Below are 12,741 nucleotides of genomic sequence, written 5' to 3'. Positions count from 1 at the left end.
AATTAATCTTGTGTCATTTCCGCAAAGGTACCGTCAAGGCCTTTAGCATACATGTGAACTGAGCATCCCCAAAATAGCAGTGAAGAGAAAGATGGCGAAATAAAAAGGAAAAACACGAAGGAGTCGGCCTAAGAATCACAATAAGGTGAGTAAAAATATGTTTAAATGATTTTTAGCTGCTGGAATATTTCGGAGTTGAGGAGGGATGAAAAATTGAGTATGATGAAATCTTTGAAGAAAAATTATAAACTAAACATGTTAGGCTTGCTTGAAACTAAGAGGGAAGAGATCACTAAGTTTGATGTTGCACGAATTTGGGGGTATAATACTGTGCAATGGGAGTATGTGGAGTTTACAGGGGCTTCTGGGAGTTTGCTGTTAATTTGGGATGATGAGATGTTTAAATCCAGAAACTGTTATAAAGGGGAGAGATGGTTGTGCGTTGAAGGAGTATTGATGAAAAGCAATTTTTACTGTGCTTTTTGTTTGGTGTATGGGGCGCATGGGAGAGAGAAGAAGCGGTTGGTGTGGGAGGAGTTGAGCTATATTATAGGCTTCTGTCAGGGTCTATTTTGTTTTTTGGGAGATTTTAATGAGATATTACAGATTGAAGAACGCAAAGGGGCGAGTAGTTACCGGCATCAACGGAAGAGTTAAAGTATTGGGTACATGATTTGCAGTTGGTCGACTTACCTCTTAGTGATTGGAAGTTCACGTGGTTTAGGGGTCGATCTTGTAGTCGGATTGATAGGGTTTTGGTCAGTATAGAGTGGATTGAGGAATTTCTTGATATTTGACTAAAAGGTGAACCAAGAAGACCGTCAGATCACTGTCCCTTGATTGTGAAAAATATAAGAGTAAACGGGGGCCCACGACCTTTTAGAAGCCTGAATTTCTAATTTACGCATGAGAGTTTTCTAAGGATGGTTAAAAATAAACAGAGAAATGTAATAAATTAAAGTCTAGAATTTTCTAATGAAATAAAATAAAATAAAATCTGTATTTTCAATGACATACTATTAGTATTTCCTGAAAAGAATCGAACGAATAGGATATAAAACTAAGTATTACTAAAGAAAAAAAAATATATTTAAGTTTCGTTCAGGTAAAGTCTATTTACACAAACCATGACATCAACGACTTCAAGGTCAATGGTTAAGACATTCGAATCAATGCAAAGGAAAAATAAACTAAGACCTAAATAAAAAAGTCGCCATCTAATTAATTCTCAATAGAATTTATAATATTGTTGGATTTTGGTTAGGCCATGACCCATGAATTAAGCTAGTACAAAATTTCATTTAACACTGTTAGAAGGAAAAATAATTATTCTGTGAAAAATTAAAAAAAAAAACAAAAAAATTAAGCTATTACCAAGCCATGCCTTTTTGAAGATCAAATACTAACACAATTCAACTAAAGCTCAAACAGATTCTATGCTCTTTTCTTTTATGTTCCTATTATTATTTGAACATCAAATTCAGACACAGAATGCTACACTCTTTGAACATAGACTGTACAATATAATGAATTTATCCATCCCACATATACATGTATATCCATATGATATATTGGGAGGGTTTGAGTTAAGCTTTTGAAAAGAAAAGGTTTTAAAGAGTAAAATAGACAAAAATTAACTTTGAAATGTGATTGATTTAGGTATAATGTATCAAAATGAGACTTGGAGGTGAGAAATTTACAAGTAAATACAATCATTCAACTGTTCATTACAAATATTCAGACATATTTAGGTAACCAGTAGATATATTAATCAAAACCTCAATTATCACAGCCATTACCTTTTCTAATATATTTAGATTCATCTATACCAAAATTGACATTACTGATATCTGTATTCTTCCCTTTTTAATGTCTTCTAATCATACTGAAACCCATGATTCTGATGATATCACATTCTATTCAAATTTCAACAATCATAGCTAACTTTACATGATCAAAACCAATAACGCCTTAATATTTAAGAGGATCCTGTTTTGTTTAGCTAGATTTGAGTCCATTTCCTTGACTACTTTATATCTTAGAGCAATCAATCTACCATTATCCTAGGGATATCATCATATTCTGGATAGAATGTCATTCACAGCCACCACAATGTTCTCGTAACGCCGCCAAATTTCTGGTATATCTTTATCCCTTGCTGCATAATCCAGCTGCATTAACAATCAACATACACTAATAACAGTCAATTGATAAACAATTACACAACAAAAGGGTACGTTCGGTTCAGGATAAAAATCAGGTAGAAATTTCACGAATGAGTTTGATTTGTAAAATTTCACATAGAGCTCATCTATGAAAATTTCCACCTGAGTTTTACTCTTGACGAAACATACCCTTAATGAAAAAGTTCTCCAACAAAATTTTCAAGCAAGCTCATCAGAAATCCAGCATAAAGATCACCTCAGATTTGTCAAATTGATCCTAACAAGGCATTTGCCATTGTTCTAAATCTTTAATACATAATGCACAAGTCAATTCCCCAAATAAAAAAGGCAACATCTAGTAGATGGGTCATAATTTTTCTTTCAAAAATATCAATTTGATATTCTAATCAAAATAAAATTATCTGTTCTGACCCATGTATATGAAAGATGAATCTGTAAAATCTACTATGCATTAAGCAGCTAGTTGAAGGGGCTCAGACCACTTTAGATAGTGTAATTCAATTTTTAAAGAAAGTTATATTAAAAGGCCACCAGGTAATGAATGCATATACAAGCATTCATTCATGATATTTATGAAACTGAAAATACATCTTACACCATAAGTGGTTTTTGTGTACTTTTACACTATCATCCAATCAGACAATTGAGTTTATATAAACCTTTCTAAAGTCCCTTTTTCCTTAAAGAATTTGTCTAATCTCAACATGACTTACTCTAGTAACATTGTTGAATAGAGTAGTGTAGAGCTTCCTCAATGGTGGCCTCTCAATTCCAGGCTTGTTTTGTATGATGGTGTATATATCCTTTTTCAAAAGTGCTGAGCTCATTCTCAATTCCTTCTGTGCTGCTTTCCATGACTCTAACTCCAAAAGATCCTTAACTTGTAACAAATTCTGTGCATGCCCTCTAACACCACTCTCAGCTTCTTCAATTGTTTGATCAGGTGCCACAAACTTGAACTCAAACGCGCTTGTGCTTTGTGTCCTCAGAATCAATGATGCTACAGATAAAAAAACACCAACCCTTTTGCTCATTTTCAATGAGAGATCATCCTTGTTGGGATTTTGATGGGAATAAGGTTTGTTCACTTTGTTGACACAGCATGATGATGTGAATGGTGGAAAGTATAATTGTGTTGTCATGTTTGGTTTCAATATGAATGTTCTCATAAACTCCATTGTTTGTTTTTCAGGGCAATTACCAAAAGAAGAAGGAGAAATATGGAGTCGACCAAAAACAAATTAAAGGTAAAGTTTGATACTTTTTTGGAAGACAAGTTTGAAAATCTATAAGAGATTACTAGAACATGAAAATCAACAACAAAGTAAGAGAAATTAGAGCGAGAAATTAGAGAGTTGAAGCTTATAAGCTAGAGTGAAAGAAGACTCATCATCTTACCCTTATCTGCTAAAGATGACACGCTAAGAATGAGTGAAGGCCAAACTTGTGTGAAGTTCAGGTCACTTTTGTTACAACAAAAACGACAAAAGCTTATGGAGTCAGCATAGGTGTTGCTTATATTTCATTATCCAAAAGAACTTTGATTTAATTGATCGTTACTTGTTAGCATAATATTTTTTTATTATTATTAAAAAGCTCAAAACTTAAAACTACATATATAAAAATGATATAGAATTAGATAATGTTGCAAAACACTTTAAAAATAAAAATGTATATTAAGGTCACTGGTTTGTATGAGAAGTACACATTACTTTCTCTTAATTTTAAAAATAAAAATGTGTAGTTTAATGGACTATTACTGTATTACAGACGCACCGGATAGATGTATCAAATTCTATTACTCTCCGAATTTCGAGTTTTAGAACATTGGGAGCTCGTGATTATGTACTGTAGTAGGCCTTTGATGTTTTGTAATGAATAAATTTATAATTTCAGATAAAAAATATATATATGGGAAATGTTTTTGCTTTTGGTGACAAAGGAAAGTGACAGTGGTATAGCACTATAGCTCATGCAATAGCTTTGGACTTGCCGTTAAGTAAAACGGGGAACATTTAGTACTTATTTGGATGGATTTGGATACTGTTAAAGTTGATTAAAAAAAAATTTATAATTTTTTTATTTTTTTACGTATTTAATAAATTTTTAATAGTAAAAATAAAATTATAAAAATACTAAAAAAATATTTTTCATATAATAAATAAATTAAAAAAATTTTATATTATTATATCCAAACATAAATACCCAAACATAAAATTATTTTTACTTTTCTATAAGATCTTTTAAAAAAAATTGAAAAAAAAAATTCTTAAAAATTCACCGGAACAAACCCTTAACCTAGCCATCAAAACAAATTAATTTTATCACTAATTGAAACCTACTTATTATTAACTATTAACTATTAAGTAACCATAATATACAATTCGATTACAGTGTACAATAACTGAGAATGTAAACGGGGCTTGAAGTTTCTTCAACATTATTTATAGGCTTGTAGCCACAATCCATGACATTGCCATTAAGCCTCAACCCAGTCAACGATATTACTTGCCGTCCAATGAGCCAATAGAAAATTCAGAATATACGCTCTCATATGAAAACTTTAACAACCATGTATACATGCTGTAATGCCACTCCACAAACGAATATATTTTAAGCCTTCAATGCATTTCCACATCATATATATGGAAAAATATAAGAAATTAATACCTTTAAGTCTACAACACTTAAATAAGAATCTTAAGACTGCATCTGTAACTCTTCTCCTTGTTGATTCTATCCCATCACTTGTATCTAAAAACCTGATTGTTTAAGATGTCTACAACTAACCTAAAGGTTAACTTAAGCAACATAGAGACACTCAGCAAATCAACATAGCAAATTCATATTGGGAGTTCCATAAGTTCAAAACTCCACATGTTAGACCCCAAAGCCAATTACAAGAACAACAATGAAGTTTTTTTTCTCACTAGGAGGGTTCATCTATAGACAAACAATACTTGACTCACAAGCTATAGGAATCAAATGATTCCTAGGTACCTTGTTCAAACCAAATATAAAAACACTACTACAAGAAGGACAACCACAACAAATGAAGCCTTCTCATACTAAGCAAAGTCGACTACCTGAATCAAACAATCAATGCCTTCACCTTGTCTTATCATAATCAATGTCTAAAGAGTACAAACAACAACTAAACCTAATTCGACAAGATGGAGTTAGCTACATGTATCAAATGATGCCAAAGTAACCTAACTTCATAATCAATGTCTAGTTTTACTTGGTTTCTTTCTTTGTCCTCCTATTGAGCTACCCTCAAAGATCAAACTACTTAAGGGTATGTTCATGAATTGGGGTCTTAGAGGGAATGACAGGAGAGAAAGGGCTTCAAGTATGAAATCCACCATACATGGACTCGTGATTCGTGGAATATTCTTGGAAATTTTACATTGAAACATTCCAATGTAAGATTTATTGCTAAAATTCCCAAGAATGTGAACACATTCTGCGAACCAAACACCCTAATATAAAGGTCTACTAACCTCATGAACAAACTGCAAGCCACCTAATACAGAATTCTACTACACTATCCACAGAAACTGCTACCCCAAAGTCCCCAACACTTGAATCCTAGTTTCACTTCGTGTCTAATGTGTCTACACACATCTATATCCATATTCATATAAATACACAATTCAGAAAGAGCCACAACCATTTGCATTGAAACTAGGTACACTATCAACAACAATAATAAAACTAATAAAACTCTGCAAGCAAATACATCAACTTTCAAAAGTAAACATGCAATGCACAAAAAGAAAAACACTAATAAGAAGGTTCTAATGGTATTCCACTATGATCATTAACAACCCGCATGAGGTTAGGGTTTACACTATATAACAAGAAACCTATTTCTCAAATCTCATACCGAAGAAGAATCCTTCGCCGCCGCAGGTGGAGCAGCGGTCTTCTCCGCCGCCGGAATCTTCACGTACCCGAATTTCTTGAAACTCTCGATCTCCGCGCCATGGCTATCGTCATCGGAGAGATCGTCGAAGCGGCGGCCGGAGAGGACGAACCAGAGAAGGTACATAGTGGCGGCGACGAGGGAACCGCAACCGAATCCAAAGAGCAAGGCGAGGACGACGCTGAGGATGTCCTTGGTGCGGTCGCGGAGTGAAGCGAAGTCGTAACCGTAAATTCCTGAGGAGGCGCGTGGTAGCGACGCGCGTGAAAGATCGCTGTGATGGTTGCGACGGTGCAAGGGGAAAACGACGCCATTTTGGTTGAAGGGGATTTTGAAGAAGTGATTGTTGGTGTTGATAGTGAGGGATTGGATCTCGGTAACGGTGACGGTGGCGAAGTTGTTGGTGGAAGGGTTGCGGATGGAGTAGGAAGAGATGAGGAAGGATCTGCAGGGTCGTGCCGTGGCGGTTGTGGTGGCGGAGAGGGCCACCGCCAAAAAGATCACGGCGGCGATCGGTAAACGGCGGAGGATTGGGGCCATGGCGAAGAGAGAGAAAGATTGAAAGAAAGTAAAAAAGCGTTTCTTCAACTTTCTTTTTTGAGGATCTTGTGAAGTGCGTTTAATTCGTTAAAAAGAGTTCATTTAAAAGTTCTTAAAAACATTTTATCATAAAAAGTAAAAAAAGCAATTTTTACTCTCTGTTTTTGGGTTTTTTTTTTATAACAGTTGTAAAAATAAATTAAAAACAAAAAATAAAAAAATTATTGAAAATGAATCATTATTTAAAAATATTTTTTAAAATGTTTATTTTACTATTGAAAAAAAAATTAAAAAATGTTATTCCAGACTAAACATACTATAAAACCATAAAATATTGTGAAAGATACAAATGTCACGACACTAGCATTTTAGAAAAGATTATTGTTGCATTGTTATTTATGTGATTAATATTTAATTAGAGATCAATAATAGTTATTATATAGAAATTATGCTCTTAATAAGAATCTTTCAAGTATATTCCAACTAAAACAAAAAATAAAAAATGTATATCTCCAATTTTGCTCTAACAAAAGATATGAAGGATAAAACTTTCTTTCCAAATATACAAATAAATATTCTTTCTGCTATTGAAAAAAATATTATTCTCCCATATAAAAGTTATACAGAATATAGCCAATATTCGGTATAATTTTAATAGTGAATAGCAAATTTATAAAAAAAAGATCCGAATTTATCATTTTTAAACTCTAATAAAATCGATTTTATATTTTCGAGAAAATAGATTTCATTTCGAATATATCTAACTAAAAGCCAATACTTGATCTTTTTTCCTTGTGTCACCCTCTCAATATTTAAGAATATATGCACATGAGACAGAAGTTTAGTGAAAAAACCTTCACTTTGGTTCTCATAATTCTTTCAAGGTAGAGATTCACCTACATTTATTTTTATAAAAAATTGATAATTAAAAAATATTAAATAATTTAATATATTTGACTAAATTGTAATATAATAGTTTTTAGTTATTAATTTTAAATAAAGACAACTACACGTGAATTTTTACTTTTTAAATACAGAATAGTATTTTAAATTTTAAAATAAGATAAAACAATCAAAATCTCTCTGTTAAAAAAAGACAAGTATAAGTAACTTAAAAAAAATAAACATAACAAATTTTTTTTAAAAGAGAAAGATAAAATAACAAATAAAAATAACACAAATTTAATAATTTGTATTCTCACTGTTCCTCGAAGGATTTCATCTTTGATTACCTGAACACTGAAGAAACTAGAACCGTGAAAGCCAAGAAAAGTCTTCCTTATTTTTCTGTTCCCTTGGGTTGGAATCCAAGAACCCTATAACTTTTATTTATAATTCATATTCATTCCTTACTTCCTCCAACATTGATGAGGGAAAATGGGGGTGCTTTCCAATAAGGTTGATCCTCAAAACCTTAATCCTGGTGATCATATTTACTCTTGGAGACAGGCTTACATCTATGCACATCACGGTCATCTCTTTCTCTCTTCTATATTCGTATTGATGTTCTAGACTTGTTATATTTTTTCTATATTATTTTACTTGTTATAAGAGGCCTCTTTCATCTTTGTTTCAAATTTGAACATGTTTGGTGACATATCAGAAATCCCAAGTAATTCTAGAATTTGGATTGTGTTTGGTTGGGACAGAAAATTCCTAGATGAGCCGCTTGTCCACAAAAACTTTCACCCCATTTTTTAATTCCAAACCAAACATGGCATTTTGAATTGGACTTCGGAAATATATGAATTCAGCTTTTACCTGTGGATAATTAATTTTATAAAAAAGAGTTTACCTATGAATGATACTGAAAATTTTCATTTTTCTTGTGGCAACTACTTTTGCATAAGATTGCAGGAATTTATATAGGTGATGGAATGGTGATCCACTTCACAAGGGGTGCAGACCAAGAAATAGGAGCAGGAACTGTCTTAGACCGTCTTCTATTCAGTTTACCTCCCTCTCATCCTACAGACACACCATGCCAAAGATGTGGCCGCGACGGGACAAGAAAAGATGGTGTCATCTCTTCTTGCTTGGACTGTTTTCTCTCTCGTGGTGACCTTTACCTCTTTGAATATGGTGTCTCACCAGCATTCTTTCTAGCCAAAGCTAGAGGTGGTACCTGCACCCTTGCAACTTCCGATCCAACCAAGCAAGTGCTTCACCGTGCTTTCTTCCTCCTTGAGAACGGGTTCGGTGGCTACCACGTGTTTAAGAACAACTGTGAGGACTTTGCAATCTACTGCAAAACTGGCCTGCTTGTATTCACAAACATGAGTGTTGGGAGAAGTGGTCAAGCAGCATCTTGTTTTGCTGCTGCTAGTGCCTTAGTTTCTTCACCACTTCGGTTCATGACTACAGGTATCGGTGGTCTATCGTTGGTTGGTTGTGGCATGTACTGCGTTAGCCGATTGGTTTCGGATATTGGAGTTCGCCGAGACGTAACTAAAGTTCCGGTGGAGAAGCTTGTAGATTCATTGGATTCACCGGCTAAGATAACTGAAATGGCCAAGTTAGACTAAAGATGGTTGCGCAGAAGTATGTCAGAAAATAATGTCAAGTATGATCAGTGTTCTAAAACTGCCTAATTTGTCAAACACTTACCAGATGAAGTTTGCTGTGGTATCTGCAATTTTCAACTGTGCAGTTTAAAACTACTTAAGATTCTCTCAAATGATTATCATTGTTTAGCAGGACTTAACTTATTTATTTACTCTTGCCAACATAGGAGTTGTACTTCTTTATATTTTACTATGTTCATGTTTATTATGGAAAACAAATATCTTGCATCTCACAAATTGATCAAAGTTTTATGCTGCCTTTCACCAGGTGTATATCAGCTCAACTAACAAGAATAGAGATTAATGCCTCCTAAAGCATAATATAAATTTGTAAATCGTAAGCACCATGTAAAATTTGGGTGTCTAAGATAACTGTCCCGGCAAAATAGTAAAAAAATGTGAAAAAATCCCCACCAAAATGAAATGAAAATAGAGAGAACTACAAGAGAATAATATTAAACAAAAAGGTGTTGAATCTTTTACAAGATTTTGCTATTAACTGGAGTGGAACATTACACGAATTTGTAGCAGTTTCACCTATTTTACCTATAAAAATACATTAGGATATAATACAAAAGGGAAATATCCAAACTCCAAAGTCACCAGCGTTCATGCTAAGCATACCTATTAAATAAATAATAATGAATACATCCAACAGTATCAAGCAGAGTGTCCAATCTTCTAGTAAGGCCAAAACTCTGGTCCACCGGGCTTCTTTACAAGGATTTGATTGTATTCGGGTCTTGATGTCTGCAATTTATGCAAGTAGTTTGTTAGTACACGCTAATAAAGAAAACTATCTAATGAATGAAGCAGGATTTTTAGTTTTTAGACAGGGAACTAGTCTCTTCAACTCTTGTTACCATGAATGTATATCAATATATTAAGATCAAATGTTGGTTGAACATGAGATACCAAAAGCAGATACATATTTACAAAGAACATAGGCTATAATATATCCCACATATAACTTCCTTAACACCTTATGATGAGAGGGGTACCGAGAAAAAATAAGCATGTATCAACTATTAAGCCAACAACACTGCAAAATAGGGCACTGTTTCCAAGATGATTGATACAAATTCAAGTTGACATAATAGACAACTCCCTAGAGAAAATCAGGACTGAAAAGGATGACTAGAAAGGAATGGATCTTTGAAAGTTAAATCTGAATATCATCCTATTCCCAAGCCAAGTGATGCCTATCAGGACTGAAGGATGACTAGAAAGGAATGGATCCTTGAAAGTTAAGTCTGAATATCGTCCTATTCCCAAGCCTAATGATGCCTCTGAAGTGGACAACATTTTACAAACTTATTTGGCATGCTCTGAATGAGGCATTGACAACATGGAAGCACATTGCCAACATTGGGGTCCCATGTATTCATTTTTGCACCCATAGACAAAGAAGAGGTAGTGAAAACTAAGTTCATGTCATATTGGTCAGAACGTTAATGGTCAGCATCCACCTGAGACAAGAAATACACAAACTTCCAGAGTTTGGGTAGATCTCAGTAACCATTCTCTCCAAAACAAAACCCAGAAACACTCTTATGAGGCACAGACACAGAGGCTGCAACACCGGGTGTTGATCCTCACCTTTCGATGTTCACCCAACAAGAAAACTTTCATGACTGACCCTAAATATTGATGTGGATACTAGGGAGGATGGAGAACTGGCGGAATGATGTGGTTATCAGATTTGCAGAGGGGATTATCCTATCTACAGCAGCTTGGATCGCCTTCAACACCACTTGTTTGGCCTAGTCTAGATTAAATTTATGCTCTACTTATGTTGAATTCATAAACTAATCCTCCTAACATAAGTAGCACAGTTCCTAATTCAGTCTAGTATTTAAAGTTCACATCTCTTTTTCAAATCTTTTTCAATCTTTCCAAGTAAGGCATGATTCAGAAACCATGCAACCCGACAACCCGTGAAGAGAAATGTTATTTGCATGTTATCTGAACATCAAACATGGTAAGAGAGATCCACAAAAGTGTTGACTTAATGCCCTTTCTCTGTAAATATCCATCATCACTTAGAATTTTGCATTTCTCCCTCTATGATATCAACATTTTCAGGTTCAAATAACATTTCTCGCCTCCCAAATCAGCTAAACTTACCCTCTCAATTCCAAATCAGGTATTGATTGATGAAGCCCCTGAAACCAGTTGAAACCTGGCCAATTCGGACTCTTTTTTCAGTCCTTTATGAAATCATGCAAGTCGAAGATTAAGCCAAAAAACAAAGCACCACGACAGAGCAAAATTGGCAACTATTTTCTTTTTTATCCACAAAACTACAACTTAAGCTCCTAATTCACAAAAACTATAATTTACTTGATATTAATACAACAAGAGGTTCCAAATATTTCATGAATCAAATTACCGAATTATTATACTAACACAGCACAAAAAAAAATTTGAAGAGAGAGAGAGAAAGAGAGAGTTACAATGTCTTTGAAGACGATATAAGCAATGATGAAGAAGAGTAAGAAGAGGATCTCAAACTCCGCGTATCTCACGAACGCAAACACCTTTCCAACCGCCCGAGTCAGCGCCGAATCGTTCCGAGTCTCAACTCGCCTCGCCATCTCCCAATTACTCTCTCTCTCTCTCTCTCTCTCTCTCTCTTAAAGCACAGCGAAGACAGAAGAAAGATGAAACGACCACAGCGACGCCAAAAACGAAAAGGAGGTGAGAGAAGAGAAAATGGATAAGAAATTTAAGAATAATTGCCAACTGGGCCGGGCCCAATAGTACTATCGGCCCAAAACATGAAAATAAAGACATAAAGACTTGAAAGAAAAAAACCGACTTTGTGCATGTTTTGGATTTTTTTTTTTAAAAAGAAAAGAAGTATATCAGAAATTTTATTTCTGTATAATTATAAAGGTGTTTGGATATAATTAAAAAAATAATCATGTAAAGTATACACTAAAATCAGCTACTAAAATTATCTATTAGTATAAAATCCATATTAGAATACAAAATATATATTAAAAATGAAAGAAAAAATATAGGGAGTCAATGACGTAAGCGTACAATGTGTACAATGGAAGTTTAGGAAGTATTAGAGATATGATCATTAGTGTTACATTGTCCTGTTAGATTATGCTTTTGGGATGAATGGGTTCATGACATGGTATTAAAGTTACACGCAACTACACATGTATTTATTATATACAAATATAGTGGTTGATTTTAGTGGTATATACATAGTATTTTTGTTAAAAAAAATAAATTTTTATTATAAAACATAAAAAAAATGTTTATTTTAAGCAATAATATGTTACTTTTTTTTATAAAATAAAATTTTAAGCAAACTTTTTAAATAAATTATTGCTAACTTTTTTAATACTTTTTATCTACACATAATTACCTTCTTAATAAGAAATTTTTTTTATAGAAAATAAAAAAAAGGTACTTTAATTTTGTCAAAAGCAATCTTAACTGACTCTTTATTACTCAACCATATATAATCAAGGATTCAATATGCTTTGATGGGAATGGAGTGTAT

At 33.6% G+C, this 12,741-nt stretch overlaps 4 protein-coding genes across 5 annotated transcripts; 1 reads left to right on the top strand and 3 right to left on the bottom strand.

Moving 5' to 3' along the window:
* Positions 1-1,725: 1,725 nt before the first annotated feature.
* LOC107495734 (psbQ-like protein 3, chloroplastic) lies at positions 1,726-3,567 on the bottom strand. Its single transcript, XM_016116901.3, has 2 exons — positions 2,900-3,567; positions 1,726-2,171 (listed from the first exon to the last, which is right to left on the bottom strand). The coding sequence occupies exons 1-2, from the start codon at positions 3,362-3,364 to the stop codon at positions 2,076-2,078; spliced, it is 561 nt and encodes a 186-aa protein (XP_015972387.1). The 5' UTR covers positions 3,365-3,567; the 3' UTR covers positions 1,726-2,075.
* Positions 3,568-5,878: 2,311 nt separating this feature from the next.
* LOC107495602 (uncharacterized) lies at positions 5,879-6,733 on the bottom strand. Its single transcript, XM_016116770.3, has one exon. The coding sequence runs from the start codon at positions 6,652-6,654 to the stop codon at positions 6,070-6,072; it is 585 nt and encodes a 194-aa protein (XP_015972256.1). The 5' UTR covers positions 6,655-6,733; the 3' UTR covers positions 5,879-6,069.
* Positions 6,734-8,016: 1,283 nt separating this feature from the next.
* Positions 8,017-9,530, top strand: LOC107495591 (protein LEAD-SENSITIVE 1-like). Of its 2 annotated transcripts, none has more exons than XM_016116749.3 (2): positions 8,017-8,125; positions 8,512-9,530. In XM_016116749.3, the coding sequence occupies exons 1-2, from the start codon at positions 8,032-8,034 to the stop codon at positions 9,177-9,179; spliced, it is 762 nt and encodes a 253-aa protein (XP_015972235.1). In that variant the 5' UTR covers positions 8,017-8,031; the 3' UTR covers positions 9,180-9,530. The 2 variants fall into 2 exon arrangements, with proteins under 2 accessions (XP_015972235.1, XP_015972244.1); XM_016116758.3 differs by having other exon boundaries at positions 8,024-8,125; positions 8,505-9,530.
* A 107-nt stretch (positions 9,531-9,637) lies between these two features.
* On the bottom strand, positions 9,638-11,902 carry LOC107495611 (uncharacterized). Its single transcript, XM_016116780.3, has 2 exons — positions 11,675-11,902; positions 9,638-9,968 (listed from the first exon to the last, which is right to left on the bottom strand). The coding sequence occupies exons 1-2, from the start codon at positions 11,813-11,815 to the stop codon at positions 9,900-9,902; spliced, it is 210 nt and encodes a 69-aa protein (XP_015972266.1). The 5' UTR covers positions 11,816-11,902; the 3' UTR covers positions 9,638-9,899.
* Between the last annotated feature and the right edge of the window lie 839 nt (positions 11,903-12,741).

Source organism: Arachis duranensis, chromosome 1 (genome assembly GCF_000817695.3).
Source record: "Arachis duranensis cultivar V14167 chromosome 1, aradu.V14167.gnm2.J7QH, whole genome shotgun sequence".
NCBI lineage: Eukaryota > Viridiplantae > Streptophyta > Magnoliopsida > Fabales > Fabaceae > Arachis > Arachis duranensis.
Note: the sequence above shows the minus strand (reverse complement) of the source record. Positions and strands in the feature narration are given on the sequence as shown.

Excerpts from the sequence above, each read along its gene's own strand:
- LOC107495734 (XM_016116901.3), bottom strand. The coding sequence starts at position 3,364 with ATGGAGTTTATGAGAACATTCATATTGAAACCAAACATGACAACACAA. Across the intron at positions 2,172-2,899 it reads TATTCAACAATGTTACTAGA|CTGGATTATGCAGCAAGGGA; the intron begins GTAAGTCATGTT and ends TTGTTAATGCAG.
- LOC107495591 (XM_016116749.3), top strand. The coding sequence starts at position 8,032 with ATGGGGGTGCTTTCCAATAAGGTTGATCCTCAAAACCTTAATCCTGGT. Across the intron at positions 8,126-8,511 it reads TTACATCTATGCACATCACG|GAATTTATATAGGTGATGGA; the intron begins GTCATCTCTTTC and ends ATAAGATTGCAG.
- LOC107495602 (XM_016116770.3), bottom strand. The coding sequence starts at position 6,654 with ATGGCCCCAATCCTCCGCCGTTTACCGATCGCCGCCGTGATCTTTTTG.
- LOC107495611 (XM_016116780.3), bottom strand. The coding sequence starts at position 11,815 with ATGGCGAGGCGAGTTGAGACTCGGAACGATTCGGCGCTGACTCGGGCG. Across the intron at positions 9,969-11,674 it reads ATATCGTCTTCAAAGACATT|ACATCAAGACCCGAATACAA; the intron begins GTAACTCTCTCT and ends CATAAATTGCAG.